Here is a 15,620-nt window from a genome sequence, read left to right as displayed (position 1 = left end):
TGGATTTTTGAACCAGGCTGTAAACATGTTTATTCCTGCTGTAAACATGTCTATTTCTGCTGTAAACATGTCTATTTCTGCTGTAAACATGTCTATTCCTGCTGTAAACATGTTTATTCCTGCTGTAAACATGTCTATTTCTGCTGTAAACATGTCTATTCCTGCTGTAAACATGTCTATTTCTGCTGTAAACATGTCTATTCCTGCTGTAAACATGTCTATTCCTGCTGTAAACATGTCTATTCCTGCTGTAAACATGTTTATTCCTGCTGTAAACATGTTTATTCCTGCTGTAAACATGTCTATTCCTGCTGTAAACATGTCTATTCCTGCTGTAAACATGTCTATTTCTGCTGTAAACATGTCTATTCCTGCTGTAAACATGTCTATTCCTGCTGTAAACATGTTTATTCCTGCTGTAAACATGTTTATTCCTGCTGTAAACATGTCTATTCCTGCTGTAAACATGTCTATTCCTGCTGTAAACATGTCTATTCCTGCTGTAAACATGTTTATTCCTGCTGTAAACATGTCTATTCCTGCTGTAAACATGTCTATTCCTGCTGTAAACATGTTTATTCCTGCTGTAAACATGTCTATTTCTGCTGTAAACATGTCTATTCCTGCTGTAAACATGTCTATTTCTGCTGTAAACATGTTTATTTCTTTTGTAAACAGGTTTATTCCCACTGTGAACTTCATTCAGACGTCAGATGTCTGGTTACCTGACGGGATGACTACGTCGCTGCCGTCTGTCGGCACGGCGAAGTTGTTTTCAGCCAAACTTTTCCAGAAAGACTCGTCAGACCAGCGACTGGATGAAAACACAAACAGGAAATTCTGAGCAGAACTAAACCCATCAGCGATCGATGACTCTGCAGAGAGCTGAAACCCACACGAAGTCGTCCGGACGGCGGCTGGGGAGGGGCGCCAGCGTGGCAGGCGGCGGAGGAATGCATTCAGGGAAGAAGCAGCGGTAGACGGCGAAGTTGGTCTCCACGTCGGACATGGAGCGGTCGGCGCTGCTGCGCCGCCTTCGCTGGTTTGTCACCCCCGACACTGCAGAGACAAAACGCTCAGAAGTTTAACGGAAGACACTCGTTTATCCCGAAAGGAAACCAAAAACTTCTTTCTGAACATAAAATAAAACAGAAACGAAACAATCAAGTAAAACTGAAGGTTTTCACATTTCTGTTAAAAATACACTGAAAGTTCGGATGTTTCCATGGAAACGGTTTATTTCCCACTGCTCGTGCTCGGTGTGAGCGTTACAGCTGTTATCATCAGCAGATATTCCCAACGGGTTCTCTGACGTTCCAAACGTAAATCCTAGCTGTCAATCACCCGGCGTGTCTCTGCGTCCTCCTCATGTCACGAAGCGAAATCTGATGTCATCACGCCGCTTCAGCACGTCAAGGTCAGCAAGAAAACTTAAAGAGGAGACCTGAGGAGCTGAAATCTGCAACAAAACGTTTCCCTCCACTGGAATAAAGCTGAGAGAGGTGCCAGAAAGTGTCTGAAATGCTGTAAATTCCCTTTACGTTTAACCCATTCAGCATCCAAACTCGGACAAACGTACAGGCTAGTGTGTTTCCTGTGACAGAGAATAAATCTTTCTATGTGACAACAGATGAACAGATGTACGTGACGGGTGAGGCGTCACATGAAGCAGACGTGTATAAAAGCCTCTCTAACCCATGTAGAAGAGGTCGTTGGTGCTCCTGTTGAAGAACCAGTCTCCGTTGTTGTTGCTGCCGAAGCTCAGCGGCGAGGACGAGGCGTTCCGCTCGTCGATGATGCGGAACCGGTCCGGGCTCTGGGTGAAGTTGTGGTTGACGATGACGTATTGATCCGGCTGCAGGGCGGGAAACAGACATGTCAGCGTGACGGAGGACGGAGCTGCTCTGATAGCGGCTCGTCGGACGTTTCAGGACCTTAAAGCCGTAGAATTTAGCAGCGTAGGTGATGTTGGTGATTTGGTCCACGTTGTCGAAGTACCAGTTGTACGTCTGTCCAGACGGAAGCAGGGCCATCCAGCCGAACTTATGAGTCATTCTCTTCTTCAGGTAGGGAACGACGCTGCTGCCTGAGGACAGAATGGACGCTTTATAAACCGTTACTGCCAGTAAACGTCACAAGTGTCAGTTTTACATGGAGAGTTTGTGTATTTTCATCAGCGTACAAACAGATTTTATCTGTGACTGATTTGTCGGCTGATGCAGTTCCTGCTCATCACCACCGGGGGGCGGCAGACGCTACAGAAGGGTTGTTATGGCAACACGAGAAGGGAAACGGTGACCTAGTGGTTACAGAGGTGGGTTCAGGTCCCCCAGTGTGCCAGGAGATTACATGTTATACCATGGGAGTTGGTCAGGATGACATCTTTGCCCTTCAGGGAGGTTGGAGTCGGATTGTTGAACGCCAGACGGTGGAAAATGACGGTATGGTCGCACACAGCGCCGGGGAAGCCCACGCTCCACTCGTCGCTCTGGGAACAGTGGGCCGGGTCCAGCAGGGGGCTCATGGGCACCACCTTGTGGTTGATGTTTCCTGTCAAGAAGCAAGTTTTTAAATGAGACAGATTCTCTTCTGATTGGTTGCATCGTATCTGCCGATTCGGTGCAGGAACAGCAGCTTAATTTATCATACGGGATGCTAAACAACCCGTTGTCACGTGACGTGTTTTTTTTCTCCGCTGAAACCAATAAAGGCTCCTGAACCTGAATCGTGGGCGTCAAACCGACCAGAGGGTCCATTTTGGCTAGCAGGATGAATTTGGTTAATGTAAAAAATAACATTACAGATATTCAAAGAATACTATATTTTGACAAATCCTCCTGACTACCAGGAGTTCAACTTGTCCTCTGTGGAGGACCTTTGTGAACCTAAATATGTTCATCTCCCTGAATGCTGCTGAACTCACACCTTTTGGTCTTTAAAAAGGACATTTAGTGCTTTTAAATGGTACCTTATTTGTGTGGGGGGGCTTTGTGAACTTTCTTTCTCTCTTCAAGAAAAATGGCCTCCATTGCAACAAGCATGTTTTATGGGAAGAGCATAATACTTTTCTTTGTGCTGATTTCCACTTGAAATTTTGTAGCTATATTTTCATTGAATATCTTACAAACACATTAAATTGTTTCTTAGATAAATATAACTATATTTTACCACAATATTTAAAAGTTTAAGCAATGTCCTCCGTAGTGGACATTTGTAGTTACACATTTTATTTCCTGGTAGTCAGGAGGATATTTTAGAAACATAAAAATGTTAATAAATAAATCTGGAAAAAATACATGTAAATATGGCTGAATATTGTTGAAACTTCTGGTTATTTTCTAATATTTTTCTCTTCTACAGTCATTTAGCAAACAGTTTTATCCAAAGTGACTCACATAAGAGAATAAGAGAAACACAAGCCTGAAATCAAACGATTGAGGAGGTCATAGGAAGGTGTTGGTGAACTGCTGGAGACGAGTTGGACGCCAGTCTTGACATGTAGTAATATTAATATTACCAATGTAATTTTACCTATGTTAAAATACAAAGAATAAATACCATAATATTTGTTGCTGGGCTACGTTCTCCACCTTTAGTGTGGAAATGCTCCTGGAAGAGCCGAGTCTTCAGCTTGTTCTTAAAAGACGGAGCTTTTCTAAACAATATTAGAAAAGTAAATCTTAACAATGTACATCTTTGCATCTAAAAAAAGGGATAAATGTGGAGTTTTCATCGTTTATATGTTATCATGTTGTTATTTCGCTGGGCTATGGGCCCCCTGAACGTCACCCAGTGTGACGGCCCTGCTGGAAATAATCTGACAGGTTCATAAACTTCTTAAAAACTCGTAACGTCTCAGGAAACCATCCTGATCTTTTCCGTTTGGACGGTCTGAGTACCTGTGAGGGAGCCGTCAGAGTCCACCAGCTGGACTTCATGTTCCCAGCGGAACCCGGCCTTGTTGGGGGAGTTGGTGTACTGGATTCCACTGAACCTGACGGCCCAGCCGCCACACCGGTCCACGCACGTCCCGTCAATGGATGTGACGCCGATGGCCGTGCAGTTGCCGCGGTCGAAGTTGATGAACTTGGTGTTGAGGACGCTCATGCCGTCATCGAAAGGCGTGATGACCCCGCGCCGCGTGCAGTACTGGTTTCCCAGCCCGAGCTCGTCCACGTGGGCGACGATGGTGCTGTTGGACACGGTGGCCCCCCCGTCCTCGCCGAAACCGGTCACCGCCCACTGGAGGATGCGCTTGCCTTCGACGCCAGCTTTCTCGTTGTTGACCATGAGGAAGTTGTGGAACTGCACGGCGCCGATGTTGACCCACTCGGCGCCCTTCTCGCAGTTCCAGGCGGTGAGGAATCGGAAGACGGCGGGCTCCGGCACTCTTGAACTGCAGAGTCCGTTCTTCATAGGGAAAAACTCTTGGAAGATCCAGATGCCGAACCAGCCCTGAGAGTGCACCGTGTTGTTGAAGAACTCGCCCAGCGGGACTCTCTTCTGGCAGACGTTGGGGTCGTACGACGGCCCGTCGGGGTGGTCGTGCATGCGGTACCAGAAGCCGAAGTGGGTGCCCCCCGCCGCGACGTTGTGGCGGATGACGTTGTTGGGGTTGGTGACCCAGTAGGCGGCGGGAGTGACGTCGTCGTTGAGGAGGCTGGTGCTCTGCTTGACGAACACGGCCAGGTTGTACTGCAGGACGTTCTCTGTCTCGATCCCGTCCTCGATGAAGAAGGCTCCGCCCATGATGTCGTAGATGACGTTGTGCTCCACCAGCAGACGGTGGGTGTTGTGGATGGTCACGGCCCGGTTGAACGTCTGGTGGATTGCGCAGCCTCTCACGTACGACTTGTAGTCGATGTCTCCCATCAGATGCCAGTGGATGGGGTAGCGCCCCAGCCGGAAGGCTTGTCCCGCGTGGAAGACCTGCAACCCAGAACCAGGACGGCTTCAGATGCTTCAAGCTTCAGAAACTTATAGAAAAAGTTAGAAAATGTCCTGAAAAGTCACCTCGACGTATTCCAGCCTGCCGATGGCGAGGTTCTCCCCCGGTCTGGGTGCGTGGAACATGATGCAGCCTCCGAACTGATCGCTGCCCACCTCCTCTCCAAACCGTCCCTGGAAGCAGGTCTGGGTGGCGAATTCGCCTGCAGCAACCGGAGGAGACGCGTTTTAACAGACGTGAGGTTGACGGCGGCATCGAGCCCAACCACCCAGAGACACACCTGTGTTGAAGCCGTCAGGGCAAGCTGCGATCTGGTCGCTCCATTCCTGGTTCTGGGAGCCTCGGACCACGATGTTCCTGGTGAGGAGACCCACCTCGGCTCTGGCTTCGAACACCGTGCCTTCAGGCAGCGTGACGGACACTCCCAGATGGGAGTACGTCAGTGGCTCGGTCAGGGTCAAGGTCTTTCTGTTGGCCGACACGGAGGCGATCTTCCTCACCTCGTTCTCTCTCTGACTGTGTCTGGAAAACACCAGGAAACACGTTTCAGCCGGTTTCCCTGCAGACTCTCACATCTCCAGATCAGAGACGAAGAGATTTGTCGTTCCAACAAGCTTCTCCGCTGTTGGACGAATCCTCCGCAGGACTCAAGCTTGTTCCATCCTCCACCAGAAGCAAGAACAAGAAAAAGCTTCTTGTTCGGCAGGTCCATCCATCCTCCAGGAGAAGCAGGTCTGCAGTGGGGAGGGGTCACTGCAGGGGGCGATGTCTGCTTTATGTGCCATGAACCCGGTTGTTACCTCCAGCAGGTCATGTTTTTACCGCCGTCTTTCTGTTCAAGATAACTCAAAAGGTTATGGACTGATTTTTATAAATATTTCAATAGTTGTTGGAAATGTGAAAATGAGGAAGTGATTAAATTCTGGTGGTGATCCGGATCACCGTTTGGATCCAGGAATGTTTTAAAAGGATTCTTTAACATCGTGCTTGGCGAAGGTTTCCGCTCTCAGAGTGCTTTCCTAGTTTCATATTTAACGAGCAACTTCGTCCGCGACGGGGCGGGTCGTGCACGCGGCGGGGCGGGTCGTGCACGCGGCAGGGTCTGAGTGTTTTAACGCCACATGTAAAAATGTTGGTACTTTCTCACCACCTCGATCAGCTGTTTTATCTAAACAATCCGTTTTACCTGCAGCAGTAAAAACACGAAGCAGCAACTCCGCTTCATGGTGTTAACCACACCCACCTCTCATGTCCAACCAATCACACGATACTTCTTGGAGCCCCGCGAGAAAAAAGTTCTGCCAGCCCGATGTGGCGAGAACCGTCTTCAAACGCGTCCGCGAGAACAAAATGACGTCATTTTCTTCTCGGAGCCTCGAGAACAAGAAAAAGTTCTGTCTTCTCGTGGAGGATTCAGACTCGCACGGCGCCGCTGTACGTTAACGTAAGTCCGCTGAGGCTTGACGTGCACCTCCAGACACAAGACGCACCCCTGCTTGTAGTGTCGTTATATTTGAGTACTTCCTTGTGATTGGTTGGTTTGTGTTTTTCGTAACTGCAGCATTACGCCGCATTATGTTCCGGACATGAAAAGGAGACACCATAACCAGCGCGGAACGTTTGTCACGGCAAAGTTTCCCGGTACACCGCATACACTGATGCACACGCCAGAGCTCGGCTCATAACTGAGCAACTCGGCGCCACGTTTAGCGAGTTTTCTGCCCCTCTAGCGACGTTATGTACAATAAAACTAACTACCAACGAAACTCCAGAAGTTTGGCCTTTCTTTCTTAATTTATTTAAGTCTAATTAATAAAGAGAATTTATTTATCCATATTCCATTTTTTAAAATCTGTTTTAGCCATTTATTTATTGTTTATTTATTTTTTTTCATTTATTTCCTGATTTATTTTATTCTGATAAAACTGGAAATAAATTCAGGCGTTTTTCCAGAGAATTCCCAGAATTCAGCGGCACATCTAACTGTTTTATGTCTATCGTTCATGAAGTGGGTTTCCTACCTGTGGCCGGTGGAGGCGATGACGATCTCATCTCCGGGTTTCCACGTCACCGCCTTCATCAGGGTCAGTGTGGTGGAGCCGCTGGCGGCCGTCTGGGCCAGGTGGGTCCAGGGAACGGGGACGGGAACACCTGGAGAAACAAGTTGTCAACAATGAGAGAGGCGGGTCGCGTCCCTGCAGGGTGAAGTACTCGGATTACTCTGTCAGCTCAGCTGAGGTCACAGAACGACACGTAATCTGCATTTCTGGGTCACACCTGTTTTTCTTCCCAAATACGACGAAACAAAGACTTTTCATATAAAATAATTAGATTTTGATGCAGGAAGAAACAAGGAGAACATTTTCCTGTTTAAACCTCGCCGTTTGGGTGTGTTGTCGCCGTGGTAACAGAGGATGAACGGTCTGCTCCGAGGTCAGACTGCAACACGTTCAGCCCAACTGCGACGTTCTAGACGAGTAAAGGAAGCATAAAACTTTGCTGTTTAGGAGATGAAGGCAGGAAAACACTTTGTGCTGCATGAAAAGGGCTTTATAAATAAAGTTTTATTTGATTTTTAAATCCACGGAGGAACGGCTTTGAGGAAAGAAACAGAGAGTGTTGATATGAGCCACGAGACATGATGTCTCTGCAGTCATGTATTCATATTTAAGCTTAAACCAGCATCAGAAACTGGTTTTTATCATCCAAACTGGTCACATATGTCATAAAAATCTCAAACTGCAGTTTTTTTACTGGTTAAATTGGGACAAGTGGAATAAAAAAACATCAATCTGGGGACAGACTCGCAGTACGGAACGATGGCGCTCATCAGAAGCTTAGAAACCTTTTATTTCTCGTGTTTTTTCTGTCTTACTCCGTTTCAGACTCTCTTCTGGGAATCTATTCCCAGTCTGGTCCCAGTAAAGCACTTTGACTTGTCCTGCATATTAAATATAAGATACAAATAAATCTGCCTCATTTTTATATCTCTACTTTCCTCATTTGTTTATTGTTTTTGCATAAAAAGAGTAAAAACGGCGATAAGTCTGAACGCCACAGTGTGGTGGTGAAGTGAAACTGCGCCCCCTGCTGTCCAGAAGCAGGACTGACAGGGACTCTTCCATACCATGGAGGTCCAGCATTCCCTCCCGCACCGCCAGCGTCTTGGTCCCATAAACGGGAAGCTCAGGTGAGCGCAGGTGTCCATGCAGTGTGATGATGGCTTTGTGCTGGAATGGCGCCCCCTCCTGTCCGATCTGGAGCCGCCCGCCATCTGTGATGAGGATGTTCTCCGCCTGCAGCTCGATGTCGGCTTCATCGAACACCAACGTTCCCCCTGAGGGCAGACCCCAGCTTGATGAACACCGAGCAGGAAAAGGTGCCGCGTTGCTGTAAAACTGCCCGCCATGCACCTTGGATCAGCAGCATTTTGAGCACAGGGGTGCTGGCGTCCAGCAGGATGGTCTGGCCCTTGGTGATGACGGCGAAGGAGCCCGTCTCGGGCGGAGACAAGCCTCCCCAGGTGAACCTCGACGACCAAACGTCAACGTAGAAGAAGTCTGCGTTGTCCTGCAGAAAAAGAAACACGGCGTTGCGGATGCTGCGGGATCCGGGTAAAACAGTTACCACGGCGACCTGCTTCCTCACCATCTTGGCGATGCCGCGGTCTCCGATGCTGACTCGGACTTTGGTTTCCTGCGACCGCCTCTGAGCGTTGGTCACACACACAATGTGTGTGTTGTTGGCAGAGGCGACGTCACACACCGACCCGGCGACCGTCACGTTGACTTGGCTCACGTCGGAGCTGCGATGCAACACAACAAGTCACGTAAAACACACACCGACATGTCGCGCAGGTCTGAGCGGTGAATCCTGCAAAACGCCGCTACAGGCCGGGCTTTCAGCCTCGGCGTCACCGGTCTGGAAGACCCCCGGCGTCCGATGCAGAACCAGAACGTCTTAATATAACAATGATAATTAGGATAATAACAGGTTAAATAGTTTCTTTTAACGTGATATAAAAGTCATGAAGATGAAGCTGCAGACTGATGGAAGAGGAACCAGATGTGAGGAACATGGAAGCGGAGGATGATGAATGATAAGATGAAGAGTTTTGTTTGCTTCCGTCTGTATGGAGTCAGATTTGTTCCAGAATCTCCAAGCAAAACTTTTTAAAACTCAAACAAAAAACAATTAAAACCAAAACTTTTTCAAACTTAAGTAAAATAAATGATCTCAAAATAAAAAAAGATCAATCATCATGAAAACTATTCGGCTTTTATTTGGTTAAATTGAGTAGTTTTTTTTCTTCCTCTTTCTCTCTTCCCGCTAGTTTGGTTGTGCTTCACAGTCTTTGGTTTTGATTCTCGATTGTTTGGTTTCATTTCTGACACAAACCTTTCGTGGGCGGGCTCTGTCAGGGGCGAATTCTGATTGGCTGGTGAGAGAGGAAGAGGAAACTGCAAACAAACAAAACTACTCAATTTAACCAAATAAAAGCCGAATAGTTTTCATGATGATTTATCATTTTTTTATTTTGAGATAATTTATTTTACTTAAGTTTGAGAAAGTTTTGGTTTTAATTGTTTTTTGCTTGATTTTTAAAAAGTTTTGCTTGGAGATTCTGGAACAAATCTGACTCCATACGGTCTGCATTTGGGTCAAACGCGTCGTGTTGCGTCAGACGTGCTTTTTCAGCTCGTTGCTGCGAGCGTGTGGAGCAGAAACAATGATCTGCGATCAGTTCGCAGGACTCTGACTGGAAGGCGGAGATGCTGTGGTGTCGTCTTTCAGCCTGCACCTGAGGGGGTGTGTCTCACGCTTTGGAAACCACCAAGTTTCTCCCCAACGTCACTTTTTAGCTGCTGTTTGTTTTACGTGTTGCTTTGTCAGCAAGCCGAGCGTTCAATTCCTCAGCAGCGGCCCGTAACTATAAGGTGTTTCCAGCACGCGGCATACCTGAAACCGGAGCCGGTGATGGTGAGTCGGGTGCCTCCGGCCGTGCCGCCTCTGCGCGGAGACACCTCGCTGATGACCGGCGTCAGCTCCGATTTGTAGGTGAAGCCGTCCGACACGTTGACAGCAAACAGCGGGTTGACGACGGCAACCGTGCAGCTCGCCTCCGTCTGGGTGCCTGTGAGGAGACACGACAGCCATGAAGAGAGAGGCGTCACGATGCCGAACCCTCACCGGCTGCTTCGCGACATTTAAAGGTCAGCTCAGAGCGGAGAGAAGTCGGGAAAGTCGCTGCAGGACAAACCTGCAGGAAAAACTGGGAAAAACTGTCACAAATGATTAAATCAAGGATTAAATCCTGCTTGAAAAGGAAAATTAACACATTGGACATGTTGAAACTTAAACATGAAATAAATATGAGATAATCAATCCAAACGTCAAGCAGCGCAACGTGGTTTGTCCTGCAGCCTCCTGCCAGCAGGAGGCGCCGCAGCACCCTGAGCACCGCCTTTAAGGCGTCTGAGCAGACTCACTGTTGTTCAGAGGGGATCTGCAGTAGAGACGGGAGGACGTGGACGTCTCTCTGTCCACGCTGCAGTCCTGCCCACAGATCAGCACCGTGGCGTTGCGAGGGTCGAAGCCGGAGCCCTGGATGGTCAGCAGAGCGCCGCCGCCGAAGCTACCTGGAAGTCGGACCAGAAGAACGGAACCGGTTCAGTTCAGCAAATCTGAGCTTAAGGACGTCGTCACACATCTGCACGTGGCCGCCAGATGCTTTATGAAATATTTATCTGATTTTATTTATTTATGGCTACAAAATTCAACATAAAGCTTCATTCTGTTTAATTCACCTGAATAAATAACAATGTAAAGAAACAAATCATCACTTCCTTCCCATATTTATCAACTTTTTTTTCAAAATAAATTAAAATGATTAAAATATATAAATAAAAATAAAAAGGATTTATAGATAAAATCATGAAACATATTTTTGTATATTTTAAAATGTAAAAAAATAACATTTCAATATTTCAAAATAATATTTAAATAATATTTAAATATTTTTCCTGATATATTTCTTCATTATATAAAATAAATTAAAATGAATATAATATATAAATAAAAATAAAAAAGCATTTATAGATAAATTCATGAAATATATTTTTATATATTTTTAAAAATATTTTTCCTCATATATTTCTTTATTTATTGTTATTTATCACAGGTTTGATGCTCTTTAGTTATCTGGAATCATTAAAACACTTAATAATTACATCTCAGAATCTTTTTTAAATATAATATATTTTACTGTTATTTAATAAGTGAAATGATAAAAATAAATTAGAATTAATATTTTTTATGTGTAAATTTCTTTATTAAAACGAAACTTGGAACAAATTCTGCGTTTACTATGAAAACAAACAGGAAGAAATAACCAAGGCGGCGTGTTCTCACCCTGGTTGGGCTGCATGCTGCTCACGCTCAGCTCGTACGTGAACGTGGCGGCGGACTGGGCGTGACCTTTGACCTGGTGATGCAGCGTGACCGGGTACGTCCCCCCCGCGTTGCTTCCTGTGATGCACCGGACCTGCGTGTCGTTTACGGACAACACGCTGCAGGAGACGCCGTTCACGGCGACGGAGACGAGCTGGGCTTCGGTACCGAACCCTGAGCCGGTCACCGTGACGACGGAGCCACTCGGCCCTGTGGGAAACAGAGGAGGTCATGATGGCTGCAAGATTTACCGACCCTGACCGGCGCTGGACGCCGGCGCTCTGCGGCGGGCTTACCAGAGGGCGGGCTGACGGCGCCGATCAGCGGCGTGTGGGCTGCAGAGTAGTTGAAGCTGAGCGGCGGGAACGCCACGTTGAAGACCTGGATGCTGACGACCGCCGGGCCCTCGGCGTGCGGAGGCGTCAGGCAGCGGACCAGAGCCGCCGTCTCCTCCTGGATGGCGCAGGGTTTCCCGCCGACTGTCACGCTGGTGTTCCCCGGAGCAAAGCCGTTTCCTGCGAGGACAAGCGGCGTCCCGCCCGCCACGCTGCCCGCTGCGGGGCTCAGGACGGCTTCAGCACGGCTGCTCAGCGTCACGTGACCCGACGCCAGGCCTCTGCTCCTCACCGTCACCGTGACGACGTGTTCTCCTGCAGGAAGGGCGCTGACTCTCGCTGTGATGTTGCCATCGGTGACGGCGGTTACCTCCAACACTGTGGCGCCGGCAAACACGGCCACGTCCACCAGGCGGTCGCTGAACCCCGAGCCAGAGACGGTGACGTCTGTCAGGTTGGTGATGTTGCCGGGGGAGACGCCGCTGACGGTGGGGGTGACGGACGGCGAGTACACGTAGGAGCAGTTTGAGTGACAGGAGCTTTTGATGTGTCCAACATGGAGGACGACGTCGCCGCTATGAGGCTGAGATGCCGCCGTGTCGCAGACGATCTGGGTGTAGTTCATGGAAACCACGGCGCAGGGAACGTTCGCCACCGTCACGTCTCCCATGGAGAAGCCGGAACCCCGGATGTGGAGCCTTGTGTGGCCGGTGGGGCTGCCGATGGGCGGCGAGACCGAGTCCACCACCGGCAGGACCACGAAGCGCCGCTTGAACTCGTCTGAGACTGCCACGATGGCGGCGCCGAGGTTGTTGACTCTGACGGCCACGGGGAGAGCAACGCCGATGGGGAAGGCGGTGCTGGCGCCGAGCTGGCAGAAGATCTCCGTCTCAGAGATGCTGGTCACCGGACACGGCTCGCCTCCCACCGTCACCTGCAGGGCGGGAAGCAGAGCGGCGAGAGTGGCGTTAGACTGGACGCCAATCAGCTGCTGGTCTCTCTGACGCAACATGCAGACTTTAGAACAGGACATCAGATCAGGCTCCGCTGCAGGACGGTCACCAACATCTCCGCTGCAGGACGGTCACCAACATCTCCGCTGCAGGACGGTCACCAACATCTCCGCTGAAGGACGGTCACCAACATCTTCTCACCAGACTTTATGATCTCACAGAGAAATTCACGACTTGCTGCAGATTTTCCTCCTGAAACGTTGGGTTCCTTGACGTAAGCCCTGCTTCTTTGGTAACAGAGGCGTTTCACTGTGGGAATCGCTTATGCCTGACCAACTATGGATGCTCCAATGACACCACATCTGTCTGTGACAGACAGGTTGAGCCGTACCCAGGGCTCCACATATAGAAACACCTCACTCTGTTATCAAAGAACCAGGGTTGACGTTGAGTAACCCAACGTTCTTTTTCTAACTTCGCTTGGTGTTTCACTATGGGAGATATAGCCCACTCCTGGATTGCATGAACAATGCCGAAGTGCGAGGAACAGCTACTGACAGGTAAAAGTCAGACCTAACTTCCCACTTCCAGTACCGCGTGAGACGGCTGAGCAACATCCAGCCTGTAAAACCGCACAAATGTGTGTGGTGTGGCCCAACTAGCAGAGGCACAGATGTCTTGAATAGACACCTCTTTAAACAACGGCTATGATGTGGCTATGCTCCTGGTAGAATGAGCCCTTATCCCTGTGGGTGGCTGCGCCCCTTTACCTCTGTAAGACAGCCGTATAGCCTCAGCGATCCAGAGTGATAACCTTTGACGAGACACAGGTTTGCCCCTGTGGGACGCGACCCAAGAAACGAACAGCTGGTCAGACCTTCTGAAGCAAGCTGTTCTGTTCACATAAAACCTTAGTGCTCGCAATGTGTTTAGCCTCTGCTCCTCCACCGAGGCGAATGGAGGAGGATGGAATGCCTGCAGTTCCACCGAAGCAGTTCCACCGAAGAGCACCTGTATAATGGTTCCATAACCTTAGGCACAAAAGCCGGACTGGGATCACCCTGGTGATCCCTGGACTCCACTGGAAGCAAGACGGGCGGATCAAAAAGGCATGCAGATCACTGACTCGTTTGGCTGTGGTCAAAGCCAAAAGCAGTGCTGTTTTAAATGAGAGAAACTTCAGTCGCACCCCCTCAATCGGTTCGAAAGGATGTTGAGAGAGGGCATCCAAAACAAGCGACGAATCCCATAATGGGATGAGTGGTTTGGAGATATGTAGTTTACGGCATGCACCCCTCATGAAACAACACACCAAGGGGTGCCGACCTGCTGGTTTGTCACCAAATCCGACATGGCAGGCTGAAATAGCTGCCTAATAAACTTTGAGAGTGGAAAAGGCCTTCCTCTTTTTCCAACAAATCCTGTAAAAAAACAGAGTAAGTCTGCAACAGAACACTGGAACGGTGGCGTTCTTCACACCACTTCTCAAACATTCGCCATTTGCAGCTGTAAAGAGAGGGTGTAGAGGCGGCACGTGCATTTTGGATAGTATTGATTACTCCTGGGGAGAGACCAGTAGCATTTATAATCCACCTTTCAGAGGCCAGACCCGGAGTGCTACCCGGTCTGGGTGAGGGTGGTAAATCTCTCCCCCTGCCTGAGACAAAAGGTCCTTGTGGATGGGGAGAGACCACGGTTCCGCAGTTAGCATGAATTTTCTCTGCTACCCAGGGTTTGGATGGCCACCAAGGAGCCACCAGGATCGGTGCCAGACCCTGCCCCCTTCACTCTGGTTTAAGTGGGGGGGATCACGCTGAGAGGTGGGAATGCATACAGCAGCACGTTCGGCCATGGGTGGGCTAAAGCATCCATCCCTAGTGGCGCGTCTGGCTCGTATCGGGAAAAACACAGTGGGCAGTGGATGTTTTCCCAAGAGGCGAAGAGATCTATGGCGGCTCGGCCGAATCTGCACCACCATTTGAGGAAGGCGTCTCCATTCCCCGTACAGGGGGTTCCCCCCAACAATAAATCTGCTCCCCTGTTCATGACTCCTGGTACGCGAGTTGCTCGAACGGATAGAAGTCTGGAGCTGCACCACACTACATTCTTCCTTCTTCTTATCATTATTATTATTATCATTATTATTATTATTATAATAGATTCACCATGAAACACCATTTTGTTTCTGCTAACAGCTTTACGTTCGACTTCCCGTCATCCACGGTGTTCCACAAGGTTCACTGCTCAGCCCCCATCCACAGCCTTCCCATCGGTCATCACCATGGATTCCATTTCCCTGCTACGCCGACGATGCTCAACTCTACATTTACACTTGATACATTACCCCCCCCAACAAAAACAACTCTCCATCACTGGACACAACCAGATCTCTTCTCCCCCCCGGAACCTTCCTCATTTATAACCCACCCCTCAGGATGGGGGACCGGATCAAAGATTCCATGGCTAAACGGGGCTGTTTATCATGAATCAGCTGGAACTGATGAGTCTGTAACGTGTCCTTATCGCCCTCATCAGCTCCACGTCCACCGCTAACTCCTCCTCATCACCTTTCACCCCTCCTCTGAAACCGACCTGCCCCTCCCTATCGCTCTGACCTACTACACCGTCCCACCCGCCGCCTTCGTTAGGTCCATTTGACCTCTGCTGACCTGGTTGGCGCAGACGATGCTGCTGAAGCCTCGACCCTGGATGTGGAGGACCTGGTGGTACGAGCCCTGGTTGGGGGAGATAGAGGTCACAGTGGGGGTCAAGCAGGCGGAGGTGCTGAAGGAGAGCTCATCTGAGGATACGTTGGTTTGGGTGCAGGACGGGGAGGCCACACACTGAGGAGCCGCTCTGGACACGCGACGTGCACCTGCAGGTGAACACAGTTCCACGGTTTCTTCATGGTTTCTTCCATATGCAGCTGTTCCT

General features: G+C 49.1%; 1 protein-coding gene across 1 annotated transcript in view; it reads right to left on the bottom strand.

Annotated features, from left to right (window-relative positions):
• pkhd1l1.1 (PKHD1 like 1, tandem duplicate 1) overlaps nt 1–15,620 on the bottom strand; it is a gene marked incomplete at both ends in the record, with an annotated part of 67,589 nt that overhangs the window by 14,623 nt on the left and 37,346 nt on the right. The window contains 17 exons of the mRNA XM_079259251.1: nt 726–814; nt 897–1,059; nt 1,696–1,855; nt 1,935–2,086; nt 2,359–2,550; nt 3,900–4,929; nt 5,014–5,150; nt 5,229–5,470; nt 6,970–7,099; nt 8,076–8,285; nt 8,362–8,518; nt 8,597–8,753; nt 9,908–10,082; nt 10,438–10,587; nt 11,360–11,608; nt 11,695–12,667; nt 15,356–15,561. Of these exons, the coding sequence (XP_079115377.1) occupies nt 726–814; nt 897–1,059; nt 1,696–1,855; nt 1,935–2,086; nt 2,359–2,550; nt 3,900–4,929; nt 5,014–5,150; nt 5,229–5,470; nt 6,970–7,099; nt 8,076–8,285; nt 8,362–8,518; nt 8,597–8,753; nt 9,908–10,082; nt 10,438–10,587; nt 11,360–11,608; nt 11,695–12,667; nt 15,356–15,561 (4,572 nt within the window). The remainder of the gene's footprint in view (nt 1–725; nt 815–896; nt 1,060–1,695; nt 1,856–1,934; nt 2,087–2,358; nt 2,551–3,899; nt 4,930–5,013; nt 5,151–5,228; nt 5,471–6,969; nt 7,100–8,075; nt 8,286–8,361; nt 8,519–8,596; nt 8,754–9,907; nt 10,083–10,437; nt 10,588–11,359; nt 11,609–11,694; nt 12,668–15,355; nt 15,562–15,620) is intronic.

Source organism: Telmatherina bonti (genome assembly GCF_933228915.1).
Source record: "Telmatherina bonti genome assembly, chromosome: 19".
In the NCBI taxonomy this organism is placed as follows: domain Eukaryota; kingdom Metazoa; phylum Chordata; class Actinopteri; order Atheriniformes; family Telmatherinidae; genus Telmatherina; species Telmatherina bonti.
This window is presented reverse-complemented; position numbering and strand designations above follow the sequence as displayed.